Raw genomic sequence first — 22,868 nt, 5'->3', positions numbered from 1 at the left:
CAATTGTTTTTTTTTATTCACCCGGCCTATTGTCACTACTTTTACTTCGCAAAACGTAATGGCCAGGAATAAGTTCGCAATGGCTATGTTTTGGCATGGCCTACTGTATTTACTTATATTATAATTAATCATAGTAGGCTATGGTTTTGGATCTCCAGCGATGATTTGGTTTTTTTTCGGCCTTGTTTTGTTTGTGCTATAACTTGTTAATTTAATGACAAAAATTGTATCTCAAGATGTTTTATAAGAGTTTATAAATATTTTTTCAAAAACCTAAGCCATTCGCGGTAATATATGACGCAGTTTATAATTAAGTGGCCAGGAATCAGTGGTTTTACCTTAACTTATTGTTTTAATGTTTTAACGACGAGAAAATATTAAAACGATTTACTTTAAAAAAAATTTTAATCAGAACTTTTAACTGATTAACTTTTTAATCAGGAGAAATAATTGAAATGTTTACATATCGCCGGCCTTGCGGCCTCTAATTCGACCGACCCACCGGGAAATGTCCCGGTGTCCCGCCGGCCCAGTCCGCCACTGCTATTTGACATTATTCTTTTGGATTGTAGACAGTGTTAGCAGGCAGCAATTCATAGTTAGAAAATTCTCTATATATCTATATATAAATAATCTAAAAATATAAATAATATATATATATATATATATATATATATATATATATATATATATATATATATATATATATATATATATATATATATATATATATATATATATATATATACATATATATATATATATATGTATTTATAAATAAATAGAAGTTTCTCTCTGTATAAATAATGTTTATTTACTAACTAAAAGAAACAAATACTTTTTTTTAAGTCCAAGAAAGCATTAAAGAACATTTTACAAAGGTGTATTCATCTACCAGCACTTGAACCTCTGCTTCACAACGCTCCATCTAATATTCTAAAATATGTCGTCAGTCAATTTTCAAAAGTACTTCCACATGATGCGAAGGCAAGAAAGTTATTTGTAACGAGTGGTGGGCTAAAAAAGATTCAAGAAATTAAAGTTGAGCCTGGTTCTTCTTTGCAAGAGTATGTCAATGAAATAAATAACTGTTATCCTGAAGAAATTGTCAGGTAAATACAGCTAGAATACTGATATTTTTTTATGTTTTTGAAATGTATTTTTTTACCTTAAGTTATCTATTTAGATACTATTCTCCTGGGTATTCTCAAAAACTTCTGGAAAGAATAGAACAATATCAACCATCACTTGAATAAATGTTTTTATTTTGTACTTTATTTTTCTATATTTATAGATCTTAATTTTCTTTTATTTCATAATAGAAAAGTTTAGCATTATTATTGAGAAATTATATATGTATATATATATATATATATATATATATATATATATATATATATATATATATATATATATATATATATATATATATATATATATATATATATATATATATATATATATATATATATAAACATAAATAAAATTTGTATCCATGTTCATTGTTTATATAACTAATGACATAAAAAATTTATTTCGTATTTTTAAACTTGTGCTGGACCGTTTTATTTTACTTAAATGATTCAAAATATTTAAAGATAATGGATAATCCAACCACAGTTAACAATGATTTAATAAATAAAAAATTTGATAAAGAAACAAAAGTTAATCAAATTACTTAGATCGTGCATAGGAAGAAGAGTATTAATTTTTAAGAATTATAATTTTTAATTTTAATTCGACTGAGATGTGTATAACAAACAAAAAAGTGAAATCCATTTTTGAATCGAAAAAACGGTTTGTATTTTATTTTCGTTTTTTGTAGAAACTGTTTAGCTAAACAAATGTAAATAAGTTTAACAAAAAAGTTCTTATAATTAAAAACAATTTTTCAATACTTACTGGACATTTTTTTGAATATGGACATTAAATCTTTGGTTTTATTTTGATATTTTTAAATACTTCAAGTATATATAGCATTATTTTGAAATACACCGTAATAGAATGAGTCTTAGTACATTTTGATAATTGCATTTATAAATACTAGTACATAATGCACAAATAATCAATATTTAGGGAAAACGTACTGTAAAAAAAATTATCAGGTTTTGTTTCTTATATGGTGCAGTTATGAAACTAAGCGGAAATAAGGATACAATCTAGACAAACATATCAATGGTTGGGAGGCAAGTGAGTAAGGTTGCCATTTTGGATTTAAAAATGATCGCGTTAAAAAAACATTTTGATGAGTATCTTAACTTTCTTATGGTTGTAACACTAGATTTCATCTTGGAAAATTATAATCGATTGAATAATTTTTTTGGACAATTACTTATGGTCACAAAAATAAGCCTCCCGTGGACACCACACGAACAATTCTTATGGGCTCTATACTTAAGCGGAATTGTTACACAATGAATTGCTTAACATTTTATCAAAACCGGCATCGAGCCGTGGACCTCTTTGTTCTGAGCCAAAACACCACTGCGCCACGGCTGCTCTTGAATTGATAAAGCAAAAACAACGAATAGCCTAACATTTTATAGATTATATAATTGTAATATTTAATTTGTATTTGTTTAAATAAATGTTTCATTATTTAATCTTGCATAACGTCCCCCTTTTTTTATCTAATTGCGTCATTTTAATAATAAAATTATATAACGCAAGTACAGTTCCGTTGAATCCGGTTCCGTCCAGAATTTTAAATTGCCATTCCGGTACACCCCTAAAACTATTTAGTTCTAGTGTGGCTTGCTGTCAAATGTTTTGCCATAATTTAAATAGGATTTAATGTGCTAATATAAGTTTTATACTTTTGGTGAGAAATTAATTAAAAGCTCATTTTCGATAAATCAAGATTTACTAGGTTGACGATTTTTAACGCCAGTTTACACTGAAATTTTTTGTTTTTATTGGTGACTCAAATAACTATTTTCATTTTTCATATTTCAAATAACTATTTTCTAATTTATAAGACCGATTTTCACTGAATTTTTTTTATAGTTTTGATATACAAAATTTTTTGTTGATTACAAGTAAAAATTAATAAACGGTTGGCGGGGGCTCCTTATTAGCTTAGGGTGGGTGGAAAAATTTTCTAAAAAGTACTAAACGTCCCCCCCCCCCTCCTTTTATTAAGGACTCGAGAGTACATACATATATTTGCAGATACGTAAAAATCAAGACAGGTGCATTGATTTATTTTTTGTTTTTTTTTCTTTTTTCTACCTTTTTTTTTCCCCTTTTTTCTTTTTACCTATTGCTTCCAGAAAACTTTTTTCTGGTAGTTGGTAGTTGGTAGCAAACCGAGACATGACACTAGCACATGACACATATTAAACATGATACTAGCACATGACACATATTAAACATGACACTAGCACATGACACATATTAAACATAACACTAGCAAATGACACATATTAAACATGACACTAGCACATGACACATATTAAACATGACACTAGCACATGACACATATTAAACATGACACTAGCACAGTCAAATGTCGTTGCAACCATAATTTTGTCAGAAAATGATTCCAAATTCTTTTTAACAATTGCTTGAGTTGTATGGCATCACAACACTCAATCATTCTAACTGGCCTTACGTTGAAAAAACTGGTTTGCTACAATAGATATTAATAATAATTGTTGCCAAAACTTGTTCGCTTATCAAAAGTTAATTTTTTAGTTTTTTTACTCATGGATTGAATTGTTATGGCTATTTTGTTTCTTAAAATAAAAATTACTAAACCCATTAAAAAAAAAAAAATAATGGTATTTTAAAATGTAATGGAGACTTTTGTTATTTGGCTATATCAACTATTTAGTAAGAAATTTATAAATTGTTGTTATTTATTATTTATTTAAGAACTTTAGTCAAGCGCAAGAAAAAGAATTTTAAATAGTAAGCAGCAATATCTCTTAGAATTATCATCAATATAGGTAGCAACGTCTCTTAGAATTGTCGACATCTTCTAAAATTAAAACATCTTATTAAATTAAGAAAATTTTTAAAGCTAAATAGTAAGTTAACATAAATGTTCAGTATTCACCGAATACTGAACGTTTAAAAACAGTATTCGAATATCAGAATATTGAATATTTAGAAAAGGTATTTAAATATTAATTATTAAATGTTTGCTAAATTATTCGAAAAGTATTTTGCGAATTTTGCCCGAGTGTTGAACCCCACTTCTATGATAAAAGAAAGTAATCACACACAAGCATAGCACATTTAGTCTAGTAAAAAGGGACTTTAAGTGAAAACTATTTCGCGTAGAATCGATTATTAGTATAAAAGTCTCTATTCGTCTTTTAATAATATCCAAAATTTTGCCTCTATATAACTTGAGCATTTTTTAGCATCAACAATCTAATGTCAAAGTGAGGTGCCCAATACGATTAATATGGAAGACATAAGTTTGTCTTGGTACAAATTCTTGGCACAGCACCTGCATTTAAATTGAAATTATAGACTTATCATTTACTTATTTATCTATTTATTCTTGTATAATCTTGTATAATTATATTAAATATACATAATCATATATATTTGTTTATTATTGTATAAGTTTTTTTAATATTTTGTTTTTGTCAAAAAAAAAATCTTTACTAACAAAAAGACAAAAAATAAATGCTAAGTGGATCAAAATAATTTAGAACTGAGGATTTTTAGCCGATATTACCCAACTTAAGACTTTTATAGTAACATGATATTATTAACTAATGAATATTTATATATTCACTTTATTTTTTTGGAATATTTATGGTGAATATTTATATATGTATTATTAAAGGATTAATTTTTTATTTAAAATCTGTTTAAGCGGTTCTCAATGATAAGATCTTATGATCTTCTGCGAGTATCCGCGTTCTTATTGTAACGCTAACAAAGTTTGTAATTCTTACTAAATGTATTTTATGTAACACCTGATGACTAAAAAATAAGACAAAATTTAAATCAATTTATGTATGCTATTCATAATCATGCAATTGAAATAAATTGGTATATTTATAGGGAATTTAATACTCTATTAAAATTATATTATAGTTTTAAAATATTTATTAAAATGGCTCCGTATAAAACAAGTTTACAAGAAGACCTAAGAAAACGCATTTGCCAATCTAGAAACTCGCATCTGGAAAAGCCAAAAATCTTCACAGTAAAACACTTTCTAGATGAAGGGGCATCAAAAGCGACCATATATCGTGCTCTAGAACGTGTAGACAATAATTTAGGCTATCAACGAAAAAAAGGAAGCGGTCCAAAGGCGAAAAAAATGGACAAAAAGCACATAGACCAATTGAAAAAGGCATTTGATCATCATCACGGTGTTTCACAACGTCAAGTAGCTCGAAGATTCGATTGTGACCAATCGTATATATCTAAAATTCTTAAAAACAAGACGAATATTAGATATTACAAGAAGAAAAAGATTCCACATCGAAGCAAAAGCCAACTAGCTCGAATCAAACCTTTGTGTTGGCATATATATCGCAATTTTAGGAATTTTGATTTTGTCTTGGATGACTTGGATATTTCCCATATGTGAATACAACATTTGCTGGTAACGATGGCTTCTATTCTTGCGACGTGTCATCTACAACTAGCGACGTCAAATTCAAAAGAAAGAAGAAGAACGAGGAAAAGGTGCTAGTCTCTTTGATTATATCTTTTTTTTTTTTTTTTTAATTAAGGTTTTACAATAAATTGTGTAGGCATAAACTGCCTGTCTACCTAATAATATAATACTTGACAATTACAGAGTTTGTATAACTAATAGAAAATAAAATGTGGATTAGTCGTAGAGAAGCCATTCATTTTTTAGATGATTATCTAGAAGCAGTTTAAACATTTTTAGAGATAACGCTGATACAATGTGATTAGGAAGAGAGTTCCATTTATTTATTATTCTTAGAGAAAAAAAATTCATACGTAAATTTAATCGCGAAGATTGTTTTTTTAGTTTATATATATGACCACGAGTAATAAATTTACTATCTATTTCAAAAAGACTTCTGTCACTATTGTTGTTTTTGCACCATTTGTAGACGTTGATTAGGTGATTTGTATGTAGTAAGTAATTTTCAATAGCAAACTCGAGATCATTAACTTCAATTTTTTTATTTTTAGGCAGAGTTTCTGTTAAAAAAATAATTTCGGGTTTTAGATTGTTTACAATTTGTTTGAGCTCGTGGCGTTTATTTAGGAAGGAGTCGATGTTTGTGTATATAGCTTTGACGGATTTAATTTCAGTAACTTTTTTAATGGTTTGAAAATTAATCCAATTTTTTATAGTTTTTTTATATTTTTTGTTTACTAAAATTAAGTTTGATGACTTCGTTGCGCCTAATGCACCATCGAAAGGGTGAGTTTGGTTCATTTTCAAGGAGTATTTGGTTTTTCTTATTTCTTTCTTTTCTAAGTTGAGAATCGATTTGCCTTTCGGCGAGTGTCATATCTGGATTAATGAAGATGTTTGTATATTTTATCTTTTTGCGTAATTCCCTAGCGGCAAGTAAAACTTTGTTACGTTCGCTGTTTTCAGGAAGTACTGCAATAATGGGCGGAGGAGTTTTTGAGCCTTTTTTGTTTTTTAATCTTATTATCATAATAGGTTTTTAATTGTCTTTACCAATTTCCTCAAATATCTCGTCAATTATTTTTTTGTCGTCGTTGTTTTTTTCAAGTTCATTTATTTTTTTTGATTCTGGAATTCCAAAAACGATAATGTTCTTTTCACGCTTTTTTTTTTCTTCCTGTTCAGATAATATAGTTTTGGTAATTGAGTTTACAACAATAGCTTTTTCTGCAGATTTATTTTTGTTATAAAGATTTGACCAAAATGTAGCTGAACTATTTTCGGTTTCTTTTTTCGATTCTAATAATTCAATTCTTTTTATAAGTCTTGGAATAGTTTCGTTTTAATCACGTATAATATCGGATAGTTCCGAACAGCTAAGTTTACCTTGCTTAATCATGAATATTGTTATGACGTCGTGCCGATTTTATGAAATTAATAAATGAATAAATAATAATAATGTAAAATATGAAAATAATAACAGGATAATAATAACAATATTAGTAAAATAAAATTTACAATTAAAAAAAAAATCCGAAAGAAAAAAATATATATATTTATTATGTTATATAAATTTTGTAAAGAAAACAAATATATATATATATATATATATATATATATATATATATATATATATATATATATATATATATATATATATATCGACTAAAAATTAAATTGAAAAAAAAAATGAAAATTAGAGAAGTTTATAAAAATTTGCAAACAAAACGACAAGAAAAAAAAATTTTGAATAAAAATTTTTTTTTTTTTTTTTTGAAAAAAAAAAAAAAAAATAGTAATAATTATGTTTCTTACGTATTCAGAAAAAAAAAATATACGGCTTGTCACGTTGAATGCGGAAGTCAAAAAAAGATCGCCCATATAAAAATATCGCCCAAAGGGACTTCAAAACCAATGTTTTTAGAAAGTGGCCAGGCAATCAACAAACAAGCATACATCGGATGTCTCCGCAAGCGGTTAATGCCCTTCATTGATGAACATTATAAAAATGAAGAGTACTTGTTCTGGCCAGATTTAGCTAGCTGGCACTATGCAAATGAAGTGGTTTTTTTTCTCGATGTCAATAGCATCAAATACCTGCCAAAAGGTAAAAAATCCACCCAATGTACCAGAAGCTCGACCAATTGAGGACTTTTGGGGTCAGTTGAAACGCTTAGTCTACGAGGATAATTGGCAAGCAGCAAGCATTCCTCAACTCAAACGGCGTATCGTGAATTGTCTTAACAAAATGGATCCGGAAGTGGCAAAACGTTATGCCTCAATAACTTCAGTTCGTCTAGGTCAAATTGCTTTTAATGATGTTATTGAAAACCAATAAATATCTTTTTTGAAATATCATACAATTGTTTATAAATTTATTTTAAATTAAATTTGATAGCTATGTAACTATGGCTATAATAACAATTTTAAAGTTGTCTCATTTTTTAGTCATCAGGTGTTACTTTATTCATTTTTTTATTGTAAAACTTATTTTGAATAAATGAAAAGAATAATAATAAAAAAAAACTTTTATCTTGCTATTTTTTCCTGATTTGTTTTCAAGGTTTAATAAATTATTATTTGTTTACTATTTATTTAAAAATGAGATAAAAAAAAAACTTTGATTGCAATAGTTTAATTTTTCTTAATAATTTGACACCGTAAAATAAATAAAAGTTTAAAATTTGATCTTAAAATCAAATTTAAAACTTTTACCTTTTTTACGGGGTCAAAACATAAAATAAGATTAAGCTATTACTATTGAATTTGAATTTTTTTTTTCTAAGGAAAATACATCGTTTTTCTCATTGATTTTAGTTTTTGTGTTATTTTGGTGAGATGAAAACTCACAATAAACTGCATTCTTGTTTCTTCTACAATTTATTATTTTGTATTATTTTTATTTCAGTTAATATAAAAATATTAATGTATCAAGAAATTATATGTGTAAAAAAAATTAGATCAAAGTGACAAAAAATATTCAATGCGAGTGGCTTGAAGCATACTTGCTGAAACGCTTGTCTAAAGAATCGGATAATAGGCAATCGAAGAATTTATAACACTTTTTTTTTTGACATATTCACTTCTAACAAGGTTGCAAGCAACCACTATTAGAATTGGAGTTACTGGAAGAGAAAAGATGAAATTTCTAAAGCAAGATAACGATTAACAGACAACTTAAAAGATTCCAAACTATATGAATCAGGTAAACAAGATGAAGAAAGCGAATTCCAAAGAACTGATAATCGAGGAAAAAATCTAGATAAACTTTTGAAGCACTTAGAAACAGTCACAAAATAAGTATGATACATAATTGAATGACGAGTAACACGATAATTAATATTAGTAGATGGCACAAGAGATGCTAACTTTTTAGAGCAGCACCCATTATAGCATTCATAAAAAAGAGAAAGAGAAGCAACATTACGACGATGTAACAATGTTTGAAGGTTGACTGAAAGTGCAGGTCCAACTTTGATTACAATGCGCTTTTGCACTTTGTCTAAAAGAGAAAGTGCACCATTTGAAGACAGATTAGAAATTTATAAAAATTAAGAATAGAATCTGGAATAAGAAAGTGGCGAGCACGATAATGAGATGCAACCTTAGCAGATGCTAATTTTGCAATGGAGTTGATATATGGTTTCCAAGAACGATTGGAAGTAAGAATTAATCCTAGAAGATGAAAGGTAGGTAATCCTAGAAGATAAAGGGATGACTCATTGAGTACATTACCGTTCATAAATATCGGAAAATCTAGATTGTAGCTATAACGATTAGGCAAAAACGGTTTTTTCGGCTAATAGTTATTGTTAGAGTTTTACCTGAGTTAAAGTTTAACAGCTACTGAGAGCCCCATTCTGTAGCAGAAGTGAGATCTTTTTCGAGCTCAAACACTTACCCAATTTCGTAATAAATTAAGAAATTTAAAAACCAAGAATGAAGATAAACTGAAAAAAAAATAAACTTGGATCTCATATATTATTTTCGGAAAGCTCAAAGGGTGTTAACAACATAGTATGGGCACCGTATTTGTCAGGCTTTTTATTTTGGAAATTGAGTGAAAAAATATACATTACGCTTTATCAATATTTAAAGACGATCTATTTTTTTATAACCAATATAAATTTTATTTAATTTTAGTGCCATATATTAAAATGTGTACTTATGTTTTCATGAGATTGAAATAGACTTGTGTCATCAGCAAAAATGATAGTTGTTAAGTTAAAGACTTTGTTAAAGTCATTTATGTAAATGAAAAACAATAGGGGCCTAAATAAGGATCCCTGCGAGATACCACATGTTGCATTCATCAGTAATGGCAAAAAAGAGTCTTTGATATTAACAAACTGTTTACTAGGATTGCTTTTGAACCTGCTTAGAGATCTCTAATGCCAAAGAGTTTTTTTTAATAATATTTAGGGATCGACAGTATCAAAAACTATAGATAAATACTCCTGGTGTATAATGAGAGTTCTTAAAAGAGTTAAAAATGTTGCGAATTATTTTTCTGAAAGCCAAATCATCCACTAATATCTTTTATTAGAATGTTACCAATTATTGGTCTATATCCTCCAGATTTGACGAGTATTTATTTATATACTCGTATGTTTCATAAAAATTTTTAACTTTCAACATGACTATAGTTATCTTAAAATTTTTCAAGTAAAATATCAATTCATCAATAAAATCGAAATATCAACCAAGATTCTAATCTTGGTTGATATTTCCCTTGAAGAAGTTTTTTTCTTATCCATCGCGTCTTTCAAATTTGGAATATTTTGATCTTGTATAAATTAAGTCAGTAATAAACTTACTAAAAAGTTTTGATGAACTATAGATTTTAAAAAAGTTGTAAATTGTAGTTTGGTACGAAGCATGCCACTGTGATGCACTTGTATTCTACTCATTGAAGTTTAATAAATAATTAAATCATATTACCAAAGATAAAAAAAAAAAGTAAACCATCATAAATAATTTTACTTCCATGCCAAGAATTGATTAAAGGCCTTTCCTTTCATTTTGAACAGGTGTATAGTGCTACTCTTTCAGCAATTGGCTGAGTGCTCGTTATTATATCTTAATAAGAACTTGTTAATTAACACAAATTGCAAATTTGAGTCAAGCCACTGATTATTTGTAGCTCTATTTTAATAAATTCCGAAAATTCGCGTGTTTGGTTTTCTAATCCTTAGTCCAAAAGTCCTATTGAATCCCAAACTATGTATCGAAAAAAAATCTATACACATGAATTAAAAAAAGATTTTTATAACTTTTGACAAGGTTAGGAAAACAAAAAGATATGATAATAAATTAATCTTTAAGCTAACATTTTTTTTAGAAACAGTTTTGTACTTGTTGAAATGTTTATTGATATTAATAAAATATAGTTGATAAAACTTAAACATAATTATACATATAAAGTAATGTTTTTATACGTATATACATATATAGTAAGTAGTAATATCGTAAGTAGTAATATAATAGATGACTTTCCTATGAACCGTCACGTCGTTTTGCAAACAACATGCGCGCGCATACTTGTAGGCAGAAAACATTAAAACTTTACAAGTATACATTCATAAGTTCATAATATAAATACACTTTATAAGTGTTTTTTTACATTTCTTTTATATCCTTAAATAAAATTTTGTCTACTTTTTGAAAAATGATTGAAATAATTGGTTACATAAAAAAATGTAACTTGTTAGTTGGTAATTTAGTAAGTTAGTAATAATTAGAGACAAATAAAGTTTTTTTTAATTATTTTTTATGAACTTTGATTGCTAATAAAAACTTTTATGTATATATTTTATGTTCTTCTGCAAATGGTATATTTAGATTGATCTCGTAAAACAACAGCAACAAAAATTCTTATGAGCTTTTTCGATTCACATTGCTTTTAAATATATTTTAAAAATTAATAAATAATAACATCATAATTGAATATTTTTAAGTAGTTATAATTTAGCATCCGAAGTGTAGTGGTTTGAGGCACCTAATATTGCCAATTGTAACAAAAAGTAGTAACGAATCAATAAAAAATGGTAGGAAAGTTAGCAGAAAACGATCAAGACCTATTTTTAGAAAAATTATAGTATTGTAAAATAATGAGTTAATTTTTTAAAACTTTACACTTGTGTTGGAACAAAATGAGTTCAGTACAGTAGAAAAATGTTTTTAAACCAGATAATAGACAAATTAAAACTAATACCCTCCTTTAAAATGTATTTAGATTTTTAATCTGTAAGTAATAATATAATGCTTCACTATAAATTTACTTTTATTATTTATAAATAATCAGGGTGGTCAGCAACTAGGACATCCTGCTAAAGTCAAGAAATTAAATAAATTATGCAAAATTCAGGGAATTTTGATTGATTTAGTTGCAAACTATATGTTATTATTTGAATTGACAATCAAAATAAGAAGTCTCATAATAACATCATAATTTAAAAATGAGAGCACTTATGAAATAAGTTTATATTTTTAGGTAAAAGTAAATATGAAAATTTTTGTTGCTTTGTATGTTAAAGTTTTAGGCAAAAATCATGGAAAATTTGCTGGACACCCCGATTATATACATTTACATTAATCAACTAAACTCATACTAAAATGATCAAAGGCATTCATATTCAACATGGTATTATTTGACAAATTGACTGGTCCTCAATTTGTTATACAAATTGTCTGGTCCTCAATTTGTTATACAAATTATCTGGTCCTCAATTTGTTAGATGTTCCTATACATAATGCTCAATTCATGAACATTATGTAAACATTAGAAATCTTTTGCATCCAAATAATATGCAGTCTTTTGTCAAAGCTATGAATTTTAATGTAGCCTCAATAGCATTTTTAATATCGAGTCCCAGTGTAGTGAATAAATAATAGTAAATTAAAACTCAAGCTGGTATAGAAGGTTTCACTTAGCAAATTAATAAACCTTTTTTAAAAAAATTTAACCTAAAGGTACAATCATATTATTTTACATAAAAAACACAATAGTTATTGAACAGTAGTGATAAGAATCAGCACTCAGTCAGCAAGAATACCGGCCACCGGGTTTAATTTTTTGATAAAAGTTTATTCGGATATAGCAATCTGTCTGATACACAATCACCCAGTCAGGAAATACAAAACTAGTTGCACCAGCTGGTTTTATCATATACCAATTATTCATTTAATGGTATTGATATGTTATAACTAAACCAAGCTTGCAGCACAAAATAAAAGTCCTCCAACATCAAGCGTGAGTGAAGTTTTGAAATATGTTTACTTTCTTTAAGTCAACTTATTTTTCAAGTTCAATATTTCAATAAAGTTTAGTACTGTATCAATTGAAAGTAAAAATTTTAAAATTCTGCTATATAAGTATTGTGAAAATATTCAGAAATAGTAGACCTAGCAGGGCCGCCGAGAGGAGTCACACAGCCTGGGACGTAACCCTGATTATGTGCACTTATTTATCAAAATTTCCCTATATTATAGATGAAGGACCTTTTTTTTTTCAAGGTACCTTCTTTTCATTTGGTGCCCCTTGGATATCTGCCGCCCAGGACAAACTGCCCCTTTCACCACCACTACTCCCTCTCGGCGGCCTTGAACATTAAATGGTTTGGTGTCATAATTTATTTTCTCAGTATAGTTATCAAGCTCTATATCGTAGGATGATAATATTGATAAGGATCCTCGTTAATAACTTTAGCTTGTAAAAAACTTTAGCATATTTTGGTCTTTTCTTTTTTGGATCGAACTAGAAATTGCAGCAACTTCAATGTTATGGATTGCTTTAATCCAGTCTCTACGTCATGGATTAGCTTTAATTCAGTCTCTACGTCTTCTTCTTTTAAAATGCTGATTTTCCAAAAGAAACTTTATAAATTTTTAACTCACATTAGTTTTCATAACTTTTTGAGTAACTAATGACACAACAACTGGCTGAAATAATTTAATTCTTGTTAAAGAATCAATACATGAATAAATTTCCTAACAAAACATACAAACATCTTAATGTGAAAATTTCTGATTCTTTGTTTTTTCTGTCAACAAGTATGCGCGCGCGTGTTTTTTTGAAAACGAGAATGTAAACATTCGCAAGTCATCTATAAGCAATACATATGAAGGGCTGCCTGCAAAAAGTTCACAAGTCCATTTTTGAAAAAAATTTTTTTTTTTTTTAGGTGCCCCAAAAAGTCCTAACGGTCTTATCACAGAACACCGCGGAAGTGCATTTAACCAGGAAGTTCACGCCTCCTTCCTTACCGTGACGCGAAAATTCAGATAACTCTTTCAGTTTGTAAAGGGACTTATAATCTATCATATCCAACTATTATTTTCATGAAAAGAAGATCGTAAGTCCCATTAAAACGATACTTTTAGTATCAAAGATCTGAGTTTCTAAGCTGAAAAAGGGCATAAGTCCTTGCAGCCAATGAGTATTTCCTAATTTATTAGAAAAATAAAATGTAAAAATTGTTTGTTATTTTCTGAAACTGAAAGTTCCGTAGTGAAAGTCTCTTACTCTTTGTTTTCGGAAAATTCGTAGATATTTATTTTATTGCAATAGTTTTTGTACTTATATTAGTAACCTGTAGTAAAACAGTAACACTGTTTATTTATATTTATTTGAAATAAAATGAATGAAACAAGCAGGATTATATATCAATCAGATCAATATATCATCATATAATAAATCAGCCAAAAATAGTTCATTAATATTAATAATTTTTTATAGTAATGTATAGTAACTACTCTTACTACTAGTACTAATTTAGTAAATCAAATTTCATAACTAATTAATAAATAAAAATGTAAACATTTTTAAATATTTCCACTGTGTTATTACTCAGCAAGGCATTGTGTTGACTTTGATTTGCAAATTAGTATATTAAATTACAATGTATAATTCAGATTTTTATGCCTGAATCAACTGTTTTATTCAATAGAAAACATCGATGCTCGACATCAAGTATTACCTAATTGCAGATGTGAATGTAGACTGAAACTTACGGATGATGAAATATGTTATTTAAGCAGATCATTTCACTCACTAACATCTCCTTCTCTACAAGTGGCATATCTAAGAAGTTGTACTCTCCCAACTGAGACAAAAAGACATAGTCCTAGAAAATTACCAGCAAAGTACTCTAGACAAGTGTTTAAGTACTAAGTAGCTGTACCAAATAAAACTATACAATTATGTAAAAATTGCTATTCTTAACATTTCTTAAGGAAGACTTAGACGTAAAGTTACATCAAAAGAAGGGAGAAAAAAATCAGTTATAGATGCCAGAGGTCATCATGACAACAGAAAAAGAACACCAGAAGAACAACTAAATGGTATAGACTTTTTAAAAAAATATCCACATCGCCAATCACATTATTCAAGAAATGAAAATAAAATAAAAAAATTTCTGGATTCCAATCTCACCATCAAATAGCTATACGAGCAATTTTGTAAAACAACATTAAATGAAATTTTCATTTCAGAACACACATTTCGTCATATTTCTAATTACGAATTCAATTTTCGTTTTGGGACACCAAGATCTGACATTTGCGAAATATGTGAAAAACTGAAAGTACAGAAAGATGCAGCTGTTAGAAATAGAAACAAAGTTTCAGCTAAAAGTTTTGAAGTCCAGCATGAAATACATTTAAGAAAAGCACAGATGTTCTATGATGAACTAAAAATTATGATGAACTAAAAATATCTTAAATGTATTTCATGTCCCATTGCTTTTTGATCCATGCATAACACTAGAGTGTTATGCATGGATCAAAAAGCAATGATTTTGAAAAAAATTTACCCCTTCCTATAACTAACGTTAGTGGTGAATATTACAGAAGACAGCTATGGATACATAACTTTGGGATCATTGACATCATTTCTGAGAAGATAATTCTTTTTTGTTATGCAGAGAATGCTGCAGAACTATTTGATATAATCATCTAAAAAGTTAATAATCTCGCTTGGACCTATGTCCAAACGAGATTATTAACTTTTTAGATGATTATATCAAAGAAAACAAACAATCAAAAAATGAAAAATTGATTCTGTTTGCTGATAACTGTTATAGTCAGAATAAAAATAGATACCTATTTTATTATTTAGACAATCTTTGTGCTAGAGGAATTTTTAAAGAAGTGGTAAATTACCCCATTCCAGGACATTCTATGATGCCCATTGATAGATCATTTGCAAAGATTGAAAAAAAGAAGAAAAAAGTTGAAAAGTTGATCAAGCCTGATGAATGAGTAGAGATCATGAAATCCTGTAATAAGAAAAATCCATTCAAAGTCATTTTTGTTAACTATCCACTAAGGTGTAGCCTAGACGCAGAGGGTGAAGACAGAATAGTAAAAGTTATGGACTGGAAAACTGCAATAGAATCATGAATAAAATCATCTGTCCCAATAGCCAAGGTACGTACTGTAAGATTTAGCACCAACAACAGTCTAATAGAAACACGAGACACTATGACTGGGACTTTTGAAAACATTGCAGGGAAAAGAGGGTTTTGTAGGAGAGCTTCGATTCAACCGAATATTGCATGTGATGATAAATTTCTACAAATAAAATCTGCTAAAATAAAAGACACAAAATATCTTTTACAGTTTGTAGATTCTCAGATAGCAGGTAGTCCTTTCTATTGTAGAAGATATTACTGAGGTAGAGGACATTTCTGATTAAGTTGAATGATATCATAAACTACTGTTTTTTATATAATAAAAATCTCACATTTAAGAACACTGTTTTATGATTATCACTATTATATAACGATCTATGACAAAGATGTGCTTTTATTATTATTTTATTTTAACATGGGTTGACATGTATTTTGCATTGTATGTTTGATTTTAATATATTATAATACTGTTTTTTAAATAATAATTTCCCAACATTTAAGAACACTTATGATCATCACTATTATATAACTAACTATATCACAGATGTGTATTTAATTTTTTCTTAACATGGGTTGACATAAATCTTGCATTCTATGTTTAATTTTAATTGATATGATATTGAATTTATGGAAATTATGTAATAAAAAATCTGTTTTATGTTCCTAAACAATAAAAAATATTTGTTTTTTATATTTATTTTTTACATTTTTAAAAAAATAATCAACTTGGACTTAAGCACTTTTTGCAGGGAAAGTTCAAAAAGTACCAAATTACATGAAGTTTAGTTTTTCAATTAAAAGCAGAATATTTTAAAACTTTTTATTGCATTAATATGTGTACAACTACATAATACATAAACTGATAGAAGCTTTTAAGCCTAAAATGTTTGATTTCAGGATTAAATCTTTAAAATGCTTATATCTCAGAATGAAAAGGTGACTTATGAACTTTTTGCAGGCCTTCATATATAGTAATATAGTAAACATATGTTTAGTCTACTGGGAAGCAATAGAATAAAAATGTGCATGCTATTAGAATTACGCTGAAAAAAATTGGGTTTAGGCACCTAAATACATAACATTTGTACATAAATATTTTTCGTGACTTTCGAAATGTCATTTTTGGTATCTTAACATAAAACATGTTTCATTATAATATTTTTATTATTTCTTTATAAACAAATATTCAATTTAAACAAAATCATTTTTAAAAACACTTTTGTTTTCAAATAAAAAAATAACATTAATAGCATTAAAATATTTTATAAAACGTATTTCTACATAAAATTAAAACTTCAAGCAAAAACTTTTATTTCCGTTAGTTAAGTTACCACGTTCGACTTTTCCTAAAGTAAAAAGTTTATTTTCGTTAATCAAAAACTATAAGTAAAGAAAGAAATAAGTGTGTGTGTATATTTTACTTACTCCCTCTTTTCCCTCAAAATACATGTTTGGAAAAATAAGGAACCACAGCAGTCAATAACGGTTTACTTGAGGTGTCTTGAGGGCATGGCTAATGTAAATATTTTTAATTTTTTTTTTTTTTTAGAGCATAGATTATTTAGATTTTTCATTAAAATGATATGGTTATTTTTTCCTCTCCTAAAAAGTAGTATAATTTACTTTTTAAATAAGCTAAAAACTATTTGTTAGGCAGTACAAAGTTAAGATATACTTTGATTTTTTTACAAAAATAGATTTTATAAAATATACTAACTTATGATAAATATTAGGTGAGGCGATTATACTACTGTATACCTATATACAGTAGTGGAAAAATTATTATGGATTTTTTTAGTTTTTAAATAATAATCAAGTTTTTTATTTCAAAAACGATCATAACATAAAAATAAAGCCACAGATTATATATTCCAGGTATATCAAAGTTTTTTATACTTAATTTGACCACTTTTGACAGCTTTCAATGCTTTCACCCTTTTGGGCTGGCCTATGATTAAATCACGGCATAACTTAGTGATTGTCTGTGGAACCAGACATGGAATAACCTCTTCATAAGCTGCATTTTTGTAGTGATTGGAACTTTATGTATTTCGTCCTTCAAAATGTCCCATAAATTCTCAATTGGATTCAAATCTGGTAAATTCCCAGGCCTTTTAAGAACAGGAATCCATTGCCTTGGAACCTTGTTATTGACAATTTGCCCGTATGGCATGAAACACTATCCTGTTGAAATATAAAGTCTTTATCAATGAACTAGTCTCTGACTTGAGGACCAAACGTTTCTCCAACACCTCTATAAACTTCCTCTGGTTCATCATTCCTTCCACAATATGTAGACGGCTTGTTCCATAGATAGATATTGCTCCCCATCCATGATCTTAGTGATTTTAGTGGGAACTTCAATATTTTCTTAAGACACTCAGTCTTGAATTCCTTTCCAGGCCTTCTTCTGACTGTCTAGACCCTATCATCCAAAACAGCAATTTTTGATTCATCTGATAATATAACCGAAATAAAAAAAACGCCTGATAAGAATAATAGTAAAAATTTATGACTACCTTGAAGCAATGTTCTTGTGCCCAACTTTCATGCTCAACGACCCATCCATACCTGGCATGCTTCATTTTATCCGTAAATCTTGGCTTTTTTCTTTGGTTAGTCTGCCTTCAGTTTCTGCTCCGACAAGCGACAATTCACTGTTTTACGGCTTACATAAATGCCCTAATTTGCTAATTCCATAGATATCTTTTTCAAGAACTTCTTCTACCACTGAGGGCTATTACTTTGATCTTTCTTTTAAGTCTGGGGTAATGTTTCTTTTACGACCGCATTTTATAACTCTTCCAGCCTCAATGTTTCTACCCTCATTTTTTTCACTGCATTAACTGTTTGTGTTGTCTTCTTTCGAATTTTAGGCAATTATTCTTTGTAAATTTTCTTTTGTTTTAGGCTACTATTTTTCAATAAAACAAAGATTTATCCTTTTTTCTAAGACTCAGGGAGCGTATTCACCAAACTTTATTTTTGCGTAAGTTAAGCGAAAGTTTAAAACTGTGAAGCTCGTACCCACAAAACTTGCACAGTTGCGGTTAGCAAAACTTACATAAGTTTTTTAATAACTTAAGCGCTAAAAAATCACCAAGCTGAAATGGTATTCACCAAATTTTTTTAAAAAATTGCTTAGCTCAATTTAAGCAAGAAAAGTTACGTTAGCTATGAGCAGGCTTGACTTTGACGTAACTTTTAAATCACTAAATATTAAAAACGGTTATGATTTATATATAGTTATATTGTCAGATTGATATATTATGAAGAATCTTTTTATAATATATATAATTTATTTATATAAATTTTATATATTATAATTAAGTTAACAATAATCTTCGATATTAACACAAATATAACTGCATCATAATAATTTAACATCTTATTAAGGTGTTATATTATTATAAACTATAGTAAGATAACATCGTATAATATAATATCATAATAATATTGTTATATTTTTGTATATTATTATCAATTTATTATGTTATAATAATAATATAACAGCATAAAATAAGATCTTCATTATTAAGACTTAAATATAATATATTATAGTATATAATATATAGGATCTTAATATATTTAAATTATATGCATTATGATGTGATATTATAAATAAATAAAGATATAACATCTAATATAACATCTTAATGACAATCATTATTTTAAAGATGTTAAAGTTATAGTATATTATTAATATATCATCTAAAAAAGATATTATATTGTTATGATGCAGATATGAATTTGGGAATAGATATAGCTGTTGAATAATTGTATGTATTAATAAAAAAACAACTATATATTTATAAATATTCTATTTCACAGTTTTATTGTTATATATCTCATTAAGTATAACAATCGTAGTTCATTTAGTTGTTTTAATAGTTTTATTTAGTTTTAGTTAAAATGGAAATTTAGTTAAATTGGTTAAAACTAAATCTGGCTATAGTCTCAGTATGTAGCTTTAAATGATTATTCTGATGTAGAATGTGTTTAAAAATTTTGTTTGACTAAAAATAAATAAAGATATTGTCAACACATTAACATTCACATTAAGAAGCAACCCAATTTTTTCAGAAGCAAAAGTGATAATATCAATCAGGTTTTTATCAAAGTAACTGGTAGTTTTCAAAGAGTAATTAGTAAAAATTATTAGTCAATTCAAAAAAAAATTAGCAACAAAAAAGGAATAACTTTTTTGATCTTTTATATTATATAATTAGCTTTTTTCCTTTTTCAGAGATGTTATCAAAAAGTATCCTGGATAAAGATTTTTATTTTTCTAATTCTGCATTAACAAAGACATTAGAATATGATCTTAGGATCATATTCTAATGTCTTTGTTAATGCAAAATGTTAATGTAGGTTTCCTTTTTGCAGAGTCAAGATACAGGTTGTTACCAGTCATGATTACAGCCAACTACACCAGAGAGAAAAAAAAAAAAATATATATATATAAATCTATACACATACACACACAGATATATATATATATATATATATATATATATATATATATATATATATATATATATATATATATATATATATATATATATATATATATATATGTATATATCGTCCCTTATCTAACAACATCACAAGTCAAAAATTGACAGTTTTAACTTTTGAATGTACTTTGATAAATTTACTCTTCCCGGACATAACCATATTTCAAGTTTAACACAATTCAACCAATCAAAGGCCAGATAATAAAAAATAATTTATTAATTCTTGAAATTTATGAAATAAGCAGTTTTTTTACTCTGCTGTTAAGTCAGTAAAATTGACTTGAGCGTTGTTAGATAAGCAAATAAGTAAGAATTTATAATAAGTAAGAATTTATAAAAGATGTTGGAGAGATGTTTAGAATAAAAGTTAACTCAGAAGAAAGATTTGTTGTAATTTAATTATGTATGTACACAGTGATGGTGGAATTAGGGTTAATCAAAAAAGATAAATTTAACTAAAATAACAAAATAAATTTAATTTTGTTAAATTATTAATTGAGTATATCTCATGTACAACTAATCTAAGTTTAATTTTATAACACACGTAAAAATGATATGCAGATTTTTCACTCAAAAATATTTAAAGGATTCTAATAACTATAACCTGGAAATGGAATGACATCAGCAATGATGTTGCTGACGCCATTCCATTTCCATTCCATTTTGGAAGAATAAGTAGCTAAAATTTTAGTAAAACTATTTTCCCTTAAAAGCTATGAGATTTAATATGACACGGTTCCATTCCATTTTAACAGCTTTTTTTAAACAGTTTAGTTACCGATAATCATATTTCTGATATTTCTTAAATTTTTTATTAATAACCTACAACTACTTATCAAAATCAATATTATAATCAAAACCTTTAAAATAAAAAGTACTGTTTTATTGCAGAAACCCATCAAATACAAGTATTTTGAAAATGTTATGCATAAAAAATAAAATTTTTAAAATTAAACCCAATCATTATTTGTTTTTGCAATACAAGAAACACTTTAAACTTTTTCCTAAGCCAAAACCTTCACTAAATTCAAAATTTAGAAGTTTTTTTTAGTTTTCTGAAAATTGAAAAAAGCACACTTGACAAGTTTCTGGAAAAAACAATTCGATTATGAATAAGTTTTCAAAAACAACTTTTTTAGAATTTTACTACATGTCCTATCTAAATAGGTATATTTTTAAATTTTTAAAACAATTTTTTTTTTATTTAGTAAGATTGTAGTGATAACTTACAATCTTAGTAATACAACTTATGTTTAAGATGGTAAAAATTTTTACAGAGGCGTGTATATATATATATATATATATATATATATATATATATATATATATATATATATATATATATATATATATATACATTTGTACACGAAAATTAATGAATTAATCAAAAGTATTAAAAAAAGTTGATTTCCTTCTGGACAAAACAAGTGCAACTCGACAAAATGTTGACCAAGATGTATTTCGCTATCAGTATTTCGTGGCAAATCCTTTGTTGTCGATCACAGCCTTGGATCTTCGAGGCATAGATTCGATCAGGTGATCAATGAAACTTTGTGGAATTGCTGCCCAGGCCTTTTGGGTTTGTTCAAACAGTTGATCCTTATTACAAACACCTTCACTATTAATTCTGCGGTTGATGATCTCCCACAGGTTCTCGATAGGGTTGAGATCCGGAGATTGAGGCGGCCAATCCATCACCGATAGGTGGTTGTCTTGAAACCACTGCTTGACTACTTTTTCAGTGTGTTTCGGATCGTTGTCTTGCTGAAAAACCCATTTTATTGGCATATTCCATTCAGCATGAGGTAACATAACATCTTTCAGGATATTTTTATACATGAAACGGTCCATTATTCCATCGATTTGATGTATTGGACCTAGACTGTTAGCAGAAAAACACCCCCAGACCATTACATTGCCTCCACCATGCTTCACGGTCTTATGGCAGTAATGTGAATCGAGGAATTTTCCGGCGGGTCAACGTACACGGCAAATGCCATCGCTCCCAATGATGTTGAACTTCGATTCATCACTGAACAGGACAGTTCGCCATTTCTGTACATTCCAGTCAATATGAGGTGTAGCAAACAGGAGTCTTTTCTTCTGGTTTTTTAGTGAAATCAGCGGTTTCTTTGCAGGGCGTCGAGAAAACAATCCGGCTTCAATAGCAGGTCGTCTGATTGTTCGGTCCGATACAGGCAGCTCTAATTGCTTTTGTATCTTAACTGATGATATTCAGGAATCCTTCTTGATGGATCTGACGATCATAGAATCCTCTCTAGAAGTGGTGGAACGCGGTCTTCTACCTTTGTTATCTGCTGTCAACTTCCCCGTAGAACGATATTTGGA

At 27.8% G+C, this 22,868-nt stretch overlaps 1 protein-coding gene across 1 annotated transcript in view; it reads left to right on the top strand.

Annotated features, from left to right (window-relative positions):
- The window catches only part of LOC100214951 (sperm-associated antigen 6), a 62,783-nt gene extending 61,446 nt beyond the window's left edge, over positions 1 to 1,337 (top strand). The window contains exons 12-13 of the mRNA XM_065810679.1: positions 850 to 1,112; positions 1,187 to 1,337. Coding sequence (XP_065666751.1) covers positions 850 to 1,112; positions 1,187 to 1,256 — 333 coding nt within the window. The 3' untranslated portion in view covers positions 1,257 to 1,337. The remainder of the gene's footprint in view (positions 1 to 849; positions 1,113 to 1,186) is intronic.
- Positions 1,338 to 22,868: the final 21,531 nt, after the last annotated feature.

Source organism: Hydra vulgaris, chromosome 11, assembly GCF_038396675.1.
Source record: "Hydra vulgaris chromosome 11, alternate assembly HydraT2T_AEP".
Classification (NCBI taxonomy): Eukaryota; Metazoa; Cnidaria; class Hydrozoa; order Anthoathecata; family Hydridae; genus Hydra; species Hydra vulgaris.
Note: the sequence above shows the minus strand (reverse complement) of the source record. Positions and strands in the feature narration are given on the sequence as shown.